Below are 10394 nucleotides of genomic sequence, written 5' to 3'. Positions count from 1 at the left end.
GAGCCTATAATGTAATTTTACATTTAATTTGGATAATGTGAGAAAGCTGCAAAAGTGTGCTAGAGATAAATGAACGAAAATTGAGGACTCCAGCGGACATGTTTCTGTGTAATTGAACATGTTTTTTTATAACATTAAACATTAATCCCGAGTTTATATTCGTAGTAGAAGTTTAATACGTAATGTTGCTTTGAATTTAGCATTTAAAAAAAAGTTTTTTATAATTTTCATTAAAATGCTAGATATTTTAAAATATTAATTACAATTTCATAATATTTATTCAATGTTAAAAAATATGTATGGAGTGAGTTTGTCCACGTGGACATGACTCAAACTCCTACCACCCTCTACATGGAAATTTCCAAACCACCCCCCACCCCCTTCCCTTAGGTTGACCACGTGGTATGTGAACGGCTCCAGTGTTAGCCGCGTAACACGGTTCATTTTTGAGCCGTTCAAATGAACCGGCTCATTGAATTGAGCGAACGGCTCTGAGCCGCTCATTGAAATGAGCCGTTTTGCCCACCTCTACTTGATACTCTCATAAATTAGCAAACTAACCTCAAACATGTAACTCGCGGTTAACTCAGTGGGTGGGTGGTTTTGGTTAAAGGTGTATTGAGTGGAATTGTGAACTCAGGGTCGTAATCAGGAATCACCACGGGCTACTCCCTCTTGAGTACTGCAAGAGCACCCAAAATAGAGATGTCCAAAAGCGCAACAAACAAACCCTGTTATAAAAAGCGAGTGGTACCTCGCATGTCACCAACCGTTTTTCGGAGACTATTTTTGTATGGATGACCAAAGTGCAAAATCTTTCTCGGAACGTATCAGGGGGAGGCATGGGACAACGTAGCATAAACGAAGGAAAATCAAAGCAAAAAGTGGAAACAACTCCAACTAAATAATCACTGCAACAGGGTTAAAGTTTTACAAAATACAAGGCGGTTATTTATTGGCTGTACAAGCCCTGAACTGTACATCACTTTTAGGTGTATACTTGCGATTTCGGTGTAGTTTTCGTATTCTTCGAGTTGCATAAAACTCCGGAAATTCTTTCTCCTCGAAGCGGGCAGCTACTCTAGCGGATTCTCACCAGTTTCGGCGTCCCGAAATGGTGTTGAATCGAGATGATGCAGGCCGGAGTCAGCGTGGTTGTCAGGTGGAATCGGTTGAAGTTATGTCCACCGGGTCGAAGATATTTTCTGTCCGTATTTCTGTCGTATTTTTGTTGTTGGTGTTGGTTCGGCCCACAACCGCTGCCACGAGGTCGATCCGAAGCTTGTAGGATGAAAATTAAAAAGAAAAAGGTCCTCTGGACCTAACCAAAGAAATTACTACACCTGTGATGCAATGTTTTTTTAACCGCATGTTCTTTTTATAACTATTTTTAACAATTTTCATAAATATATATACAAACATTTTATAAATTTTACCTTTTTCTTCGTAAACTGTTTTTAACTTGTTATTTGTTTTCCGCCGTTGTTGTTTTACGTGATTTTAAGCTATTTTAAACAAACAATAACCTTAGTTTATTATAATAAACATAACCACGTGTTTTTAACATGTTTCGTACAAAGTTTATAACTTTTACCTTTACCGCACTATAAGTTTTAATATTTTTCGTTTTTGTAGTCGTTTTAACAATTAAGCTGTGATTGTAGCCTGTTACATAAAAAAGACATTTAAGTTTCACGATTCATACATGTAACATTTTCAAAGTTCGGTACGTACTACTTTTTTAGTGTTTTAATAAACGTTCATATTTGTAGTTTTAGCCACTTTTAACTATTTGTTTGTAACGTCCTTTTTTAACTTGTAGACGTATCTCCGTTTTTAACCCTGTAATTTTAGTAAAATATTTAGAATTTGTTGCACCACTTTACACAAAATTCGTACTTTTTACGTTAAGAACACGACGCGCACTTCTTTGCCCTAAGGCGTTCACGGACAGAAAGACTCTGCACTTGCTAGGCCGAATCTTCACCACCTCGAATTACATAAAGTTCATCCGACCGTCACACCAATATATAAGCACGTCATCAAACGGAACTGACGTGTGCGACGTTGATTGGGTGATAACACTTCCTCGCAATAACAAAAGCCTGTTCATCCGCGCCCATGGGTATCTCTCGGGAGAGAGTAGCCGCGTAGTGAGAGGGATGGGAGGTAAAATGGGACGAACCCCTGAGTGGCGATTGTTTTGACGTCTCTCGATGAGAGTTAGTGAGAACCCCTTACCAGGGATGTAGTCGATTTAGAAAAAGTGTCGGAGACACATTATTTTTATGTACAAGTAACAAACGGTTACATTACCTCATCATCCCTTCTCAAAATGAATGAAGTATCATTCATTTTGTAATTGGGGATATGAATGCAACAGTCCTTTAAATCAATTCTCATTTTAATGAAACAAAATGAAAATTTTACTTTCGGTTCGATATAATCACGATCAGTCTACTTCTCAATCAGCATATGATAGGAACAGAATCGTGTAACTCAGTAGGACTCACTTATTGACGGTCACTCATGACATCAGTCGAACAGTGAACAAGATTATAAGAAGAATCAATATTTCAAATGTAAACATTGGAGTAGAAGCTGATGGTTTTTCGAAACAGTTTTTGGTTGATTTTCACGGTAAAAGTCCTCGAAAGCGCTATTTATGGCAGTATTTAGGTAAATCTTGTTGTTAATCTATCTCTCTTTCATTTTTCAGCTAAACCTGCAGGAGGAAAAATCCGGAAGTGCCTCAACTAGTGACGAATTGACAGGAGCATCTTTTACAATGATGGAATTTCACAACTCATCCGAACGACGTCGTAAATTAAGCGATGGATGGACGTTGCTGAGCCTTTTCCAGTCTTCACATACCAGGGCCTGCAGTGCCAAGGACGGAAGGGAATCAGCCCCGGAGATCGGTTCTGGTAAGTTTTATGTATCGTCGAAGTTGGTCAACAGTTACTTTGTTGTGTTTTCTTTTTTTTTCTTTTCTTTTCAGGTGCTGGGCTTCAAATCAGTCGCGGAAAAAACACCAATGGGTTTTCCGGAGGAGTCAGCCAACTCGTACGAGTTTGTACCAACTCTTGCGAGCACCGTACAGGGAAGGTACACTGGACCTAGCTTGGCGTTATACCTGTTGGCGAAAGAGGACTGGCGAAAATTCCGCTTGTAAACCTGCTGGCCGATTTCGTACACTGGAGAAGAAGTTTTTGAACGTAAGTTGTAGTTTTTACTATTTTTCTCGTAGTTTTTCCTTATATTGGTTTTTACTAAGTCGCGAATAAATTGATTGGTTCGTAATTGCTGATCTTGTCGATCCAAATCCGAAATTCCTTTCTCGTCTCTATCGATTCGGTGCTCTTCGCCCGAATTCACGATTTCATGTCCGAAGATTACTTTATACGGTGAAAATCCTGTAGCACTATGCGGAGTGCTGTTTAAAGCATGTTCTACTTGCGGTATGCGTGTATCCCATTGTGTTTGATCAGACCTCACATAGGTCCTGATACAAGCATTAATGGTACGGTTAAGTCTTTCCACCGGATTGGATTGACTATGGTGGCGTGGATTCGTCCAGTGACGTACTTTGTATCTGTCGAGAAATGTTTTAAAATCTTTAGAAAGAAACGTCGAGGCATTGTCAGAAATTAAGTATTCGGGTGCGGAGTATCGCAGGAACCAATTCTCCTCAAGTAACTTGCACACTTGGGAGGTCGCAATTTTCTTAACGGGTAGAAGAAGACAAAACTTAGAAAAAATATCCATTATTACGAATAGGTGGGAGTTCCCTTGTTTGCTCCTGGGGAGGGATTGAATGAAATCGATTGCTACCAATTGAAAAGGCTTTGTTGCAACCCTTTGATTCCCCATTGGAGGGTGTTGAGAGCGATTAGTAGGTTTGGATTCTTTACAAATAGAACATTTAGCAATATAAGACTTTACATGCTGTGCCATTTTGGGCCAGTAGTAAAGTTTCCTGATTTTGGCGAGCGTTTTCTCGCACCCCTGATGTAAAGAATCGTCATGACACTCTGCCAAAATTTGTTCCTGCATGTCGGGAGGGACGCAAATTTTCCAGGAGAAATGATAGTCCGTAATGGGTTCTGGGGAGGATATAAATCGTTTCAAGATACCGTTTTCTAGCCTATAATCCTTGTTATTTTCGGGGTTCTTTCTGACTTTAGCAGCCATAGTGAGGTACCAATTAGACAGGCCAGGTGAAGCATTGAGTTCTTCAACAGCACGAGATAGAGCGTCAGGCACCACGTTGTCAGAGCCACGCCGGTGTTTGATCTCCATATCGTACCGTTGAAGTTCAATGCTCCATCTGCACAGTCTCGAAGAGGTCCTCCAACTGCTTCTTAGGATATAAGTAAGAGCAGATGCGTCCGTATAAACGGTAAACTTTGATCCTTCTACATAACACCTGAATTTCTCTATCGATTTAAGAACTGCAAGGGCCTCTTTTTCAGTGGCACAGTATCGTTGTTGAGTAGTTCCCAACTTTTGTGAGAAAAATGCGATAGGTTTTTCGCCATCGTCGTACAGCTGAGTTAACATTCCAGCTATTGCCAAGTCACTAGCATCACAATGAATACAAAATGGTCTGTGAAAGTCAGGGTTCGTTAAAATAGGGGTACTAATTAATAGCTCCTTTATTGTAACGAACGCTCTCTCAGCCAGATCGTTCCATTGGATGAGTTTTGGTTTCCCCTTGAGAAGATCTGTTAGGGGCTGTACAACTGCACTGAAGTTCGCTATGAACCTTCGGTAGTAGTTGCACATCCCTAAAAATCTTCTCACGGCTCGAAGTGACTTGGGCCTTTCGTAGTTAACAATGGATTCGACCCTATCAGGGTTTGGCCGTAATCCATGGTTACTAAGAATGTAACCCAAGTAACTAACTTCGGAAACACAAAACTTAGACTTGGTAATATTGATTGATAAGTTGGCTACGTTTAATCTTGAGGCTACTTCGCGGAGTCGAGTCAGGTGTTCCTCGAATGTGTCGCTTACCACGATGATATCATCGAGGTAAACGAACACAAACGGCTCCAACTCACTGCCGCCAAGTACCCTGTCCATTAAACGAGCCAACGTTGCTGGACTGTTAACTAGACCGTAGGGCATACGTCGGAATTGGAAAAAGCCGCGACCTAATACAGAAAACGCTGTATATTTTTTTGATTTTGGATGAAGGGGGACTTGTAAGAAGGCTTTTGATAAGTCGATTGTCGAGATAAATTCGCAGGGGCCTAATCGGCTCAAGATTCTGTCGGCATGCGGAAGTGGATACGAATCCCTGACTGTTACTTCGTTGAGTTTGCGGGCATCAATGCAGAGTCTTACAGTGCCGTCAGCTTTGTCAACTGGAACCAGTCTTAATGCCCAGTCACTGTAAGATCTCTCAATGATCCCGCAATCCAACATTCTGTTTAGTTCAGCATCAATTTGCGTTTGTCGCTTTGGTGATACTGGAAACGGATTGATTCTTACCGGTGGTTTCTTTTTCGCTTCTTCGGTCAGCTCGATTCGATGACAAATCAATGGGGTGGCGTCAAGTTTGTCGTCAACGGCAATTTTAAATAATTGTTTCACCTCTTCCAATTCTAATAGTTGTTCTCGAGACAACTGTGGTGCTTCCTGTGGACAATCAACTTCTTCAACTAAGGTGGCAAGCAGTGAGGGTACAATCCCAAATGTGTCCCAAAAATCGGAACCAAGCACCAAATTTTGTTTCAGAGAGGGAATGACCAACAAACTCACCATCTTGGTCAAACCGTTGAATGTCACAGGGGCATTCACATAGCCTGAGACTTCTAAACATTGTCCGTTTGCCGTTGCAACATCTAGGGATGTTTTATGGACTTGAAGACGACTGGTTTCGATCACATGTTCGGCACCTGAGCCTAGCACGCTTCTATTTGCGCCACTATCGAGAAGACCAACAATCGGTAAGCCTAATATCGACACTTTGGCAAAAGGGCGACCATCTTTTTTGAAATTTAAGAGCAATTCGTTTACTTCTGTTGGATTTGATTGGACATAATCGGTTGGATTGACCATTTGGTATCCCAATTGGACCAAATCAATGGAATGGTCAGTATTTTCTAAGGGTTTTTCTAGGTTTTGAGAAACTGCTTGCCCTTTCAAGCAGTTTTGCGAAAATTTTTTGAACAAAATGGGCAGTTGTTGGTCTCGAAATTCATGAAGCCACATCGATGGCAGAAAACATGTGAAGGCCTGTTACAATTTTTATGGTGATGGCCCTTGAGCCTACAGTTGTAGCAGATACCTTCGGGTAGTGGAGAATATTGGGAAAGTAAAAGTTCCAAACCATCAGGAGTGGCAACTTTCTTCAAGGATGTTTCCTGAGCTGTCTTGTTTGTATCTTTATACCCTCTTTTATGCTTCATTTCTTCATTTCCGGAGTCAATTTTAGAATTACCATAAAAATAGCGAGACTTTTGATATTTTTCTGATTCGATTCGCGTTTTTGGTTTCGTCCCGGAACAAATTTCATTAACTTGGTTACGCATTCGCGGGTTTTCATCGACCGTTTGAAATTTATACCAAAACGTCGCGTCTAACTGTCGACCAAACGTTTTGAGATCGGCAAGATTGTCAATCTTGGACGCGATTGCGTATCCCCGGTAGTCGGATCGCATGTTTCGAAAGATAATTTGAAATTTTCTTTTCTCCGTGAGGCGTTTAGTAAAACCGTTGAAAATTTTGATCATTTCAGTAAGATAGTTTTGAAACTTTTCTTTCGGACCCTGCTTTCTCGCAATTGCGCGCATTTCACTCGCGTGATCGTGATCGGGAGAAAGAAACTCGTTCTTAATTTCGCGGACCAATTGCTTCCATGAAGTAAACTCCTCATTTTCAATCCCGGACATGAACCACGTTTTCGCGGGGCCTCGAAAGAGGTTAATACACAGAGAACAGACGTACAAGCTCGAACAAAAAATCTTCAAAAAAGTGTGTAAAATTTCAAATGCTATCACCCAAAAAATACGTTAGAAATTGACTACAAACAGTGCCATCTATTGCGCCGTTCAAAAGTTACAAATCAATTTTAAAGTGCCCAGTTTTCAAAAAGGCGTAATCGTATATGAACTCACAAAAAATGAATCCAATGTCTCAGCAAAATGGACGGCTTTAATGTATTGCTAAATAAATGAAATCAGAGTTACTTTTAACTGGGCGAGCTTTCACTTTCTTTATTTTGGCACTACTATGACAGTTAAGATAACTAACGCCTTCGGTTTAAGTTTTCGCACTTCTTGAACAGTAATTTATGTGAGAAAATGCATCACCTATGTCCAGTCAAATACAAGAACATTCTTGACGATCAGTCTTACCTAGCAGTATTGATTCTAGGCATTTCAAAGCGGGTTACTTTCACATATCGCTTTAGTATCCAGCTGTTTTAAACTATGTATTTCTAACAAATTTGAAAGAAAAAGATAATATCTAACTTTTATGATTATTTTTTTCATGCAACATGGTGAACGTTCGTTCATCAAGTTTCGAACGAAACTTCAACAGCGATTTTCTTGAAGCATGCTTAGCAGCACATACGACCTATAGAAAACTGACTGAAACTTAGTCAGCTTTGTTTTGACAGTTCTCTTTGGTGTGTTTGGAGACATCTGGTGGCCCAGCCATAAGACAAAAATTGGTTCAAAAAGGGTGTTGGGATTTTTACACAACTTTCGTGGGCTAGCTTGTATGTCTGTTCTCTGTGGTTAATAGCTGATCGGAAAAGCTCTTGTCGAGAAACGTTTTCGGAATCCGCGGTAAACTCAACTTCACGCAAGAAACCCATCAAGCCTTGGCCGTTATCCTTGCCGTCGTACCAGAGATTCCAATCGGAAACTGGCCGGCCTCTACGCGAACGGTAAAACTGCTGCGGCGATCTCTCTTCGCGGCGTCGAGGTTGGATAGGTCTAGTGTCAGAATCCGATTCTGAATCCGTATTGTGAAAATCGGAACTATCGAGAAGGGAAGGTAGGTTTTTGGTTTTCGTTCGTAGTGATAATCGGTTTACAAATTGTTCGTTTTCCTCGGAATCCGATACCCGGTTTCGCGACACGTTTCTAACGGTTTTTTGAATTCGCGGTTTATTGCTAACGGATTTTAGAATTCGCGGTGGAGCTGGTGATTTTTCGCCCCTAATACTAAAACCAATCGCTCCTTCCTCTTCCGAGCTTTCAATTTCAGTTTCCCGATCCCCTAAACATTCATTTTCAGTATTTTCCGGTTCCGTTTCAGCATTATTCTTTTTCTTGCTGTGTACTTTTCTCTTGGGTTTTGACTTAGCGTTTTGTGCTAGAGTCAATTCTGCTAACGAGCTCGCAATGTTAGCCATCAAAACTGATTGTGCTTTCTGGAGTGATGCGAACGGTGAAAAAAAAGAAATAATGTTCTCTCTAATTGAAGCTTGAAGCCGGTCTAGATCTTTCAAATCGGCCTCTACTTCCGCTATTTCCAGAACTCTAGTGCATCTCACATAATAATGTGCTAGCCTGGTTCTGAGGGTATCTCGGATACCATCAAAAGGTATTCTACATTCTAACAAATCGATTAAATTTTTAACTTCTCTGTCAATTCGCGTAATCTCTTCGTCAACGCTTTGGTTCGAACGAGTGACATCTATATCCGGATTTGTTTCGTTTCTTTCTGTTTTAAGACGATCTTTGAGACGTCTCATCAAAGCTGCTTTGGAATCCCTTTCAGTGCACTCTACTGCTCGGATAATTAGTTCATACATTATCTCCTCCCTATCTAAATGATGAACCATCATATTTCGGTATAAATTCTCAATTTCTAAATCCATTTCGAAAATCAAATTTGGGTTCGTTTCTGTTAATAATGCAATAATATAATAAATCGGGTAAATATCGAGTTTTCTTAGAATAGAAGAGGGACGTGAAAGCTTCTCTTTGCCTTCAACCTTCTAAACCCTAACTCATAAAAATGTTCTAATATGATAACAATTCAATCAACGATGTCGTTAATTAATTGTAATAAACTTTCAGTCAGAAAAACTAGACTCGTGCAACAAATTGTCAGCAAACATATTTTCATAAATCGAATATTCGATCGTTTGGAGAACGTTTTGAAAGTCTAAACAGGAACTGTTTTTATTCCTTCCTCCCGGGGTTTGGGAAGATGTAACCGTCGTGAAAAATTTGATTTTTTTTTGCGGGCGCCAATTGTAACTCGCGGTTAACTCAGTGGGTGGGTGGTTTTGGTTAAAGGTGTATTGAGTGGAATTGTGAACTCAGGGTCGTAATCAGGAATCACCACGGGCTACTCCCTCTTGAGTACTGCAAGAGCACCCAAAATAGAGATGTCCAAAAGCGCAACAAACAAACCCTGTTATAAAAAGCGAGTGGTACCTCGCATGTCACCAACCGTTTTTCGGAGACTATTTTTGTATGGATGACCAAAGTGCAAAATCTTTCTCGGAACGTATCAGGGGGAGGCATGGGACAACGTAGCATAAACGAAGGAAAATCAAAGCAAAAAGTGGAAACAACCAATGGTCCGAAAATCAATCAAAACAAACACTCAGGATGCGTTTCCTGTTGGAAACATTCCGATTGTATAATGGGATAGCGCCTCTCGCTACTGCTTCGCCTGGCTGGTATGCAATCTCGATCAGCGCTCCTATCAGCTATGCAAACCGAGTCGCATCATTCAGAATCATCGGTTCAGCAAACATCGCATATCGGAGATGAGTGAGATACAAACTGATCCATTCTGAATGTAGCTCACTCAGTATCTGCCTGAATTATATGAAATTCAAAATTATTTTTTGCAGGACGAGAAAAATCAAACAGTTGTGCGGGACACCATAAATTCTCAGTAGTTTTAACGTGACGTACGACATTTTAATAAGAGAACTTGTAAAAATTGAAAAACACGGCGAAAGTGAACATCTTTCCCTCACAAACACAACTGCAATTTGATTTTGATCATACTGATGTTAAAAAACGTTATAACAACAAATAAATTTATTAATTTGCTTTATATCAAATCAAACAAAATACGCTAATGATCGGCTTCATGTATCATTCACTCACTGCCTGATCCATTCACTCCTGATCGAAAACCAACAAGATTCGCCATATGCATTGCGCATTGGTGATATTCCAATTTGATGATGGTGCTGCACTGTTTTGACAGCAAGCATCGTGCGAGGTGATCTGTATTTTAGCGATGAATTGAACGATCGATGATCGGGTAGGTCCAGTAGCAATCAATAACGAAACCCGACCGCTGTACGTTCAGGTGCGAAGTGCAATCAGAAACATTCATTGAAAATGAGTGATATTCAGAACACTGGAAACAACTCCAACTAAATAATCACTGCAACAGGG

General features: G+C 40.4%; 1 protein-coding gene across 1 annotated transcript; it reads left to right on the top strand.

Annotated features, from left to right (window-relative positions):
• The first annotated feature begins 1628 nt into the window (after positions 1-1628).
• LOC129756313 (uncharacterized) lies at positions 1629-3277 on the top strand. The gene is made up of 2 exons (XM_055753158.1): positions 1629-2640; positions 2720-3277. The coding sequence occupies exons 1-2, from the start codon at positions 2605-2607 to the stop codon at positions 3173-3175; spliced, it is 492 nt and encodes a 163-aa protein (XP_055609133.1). The 5' UTR covers positions 1629-2604; the 3' UTR covers positions 3176-3277.
• The last annotated feature ends 7117 nt before the right edge of the window (positions 3278-10394 follow it).

Source organism: Uranotaenia lowii, chromosome 3 (genome assembly GCF_029784155.1).
Source record: "Uranotaenia lowii strain MFRU-FL chromosome 3, ASM2978415v1, whole genome shotgun sequence".
NCBI lineage: Eukaryota > Metazoa > Arthropoda > Insecta > Diptera > Culicidae > Uranotaenia > Uranotaenia lowii.
The sequence above is the reverse complement of the archived record's forward strand: the minus strand, read 5'-3'. Positions and strand labels throughout refer to the sequence as shown.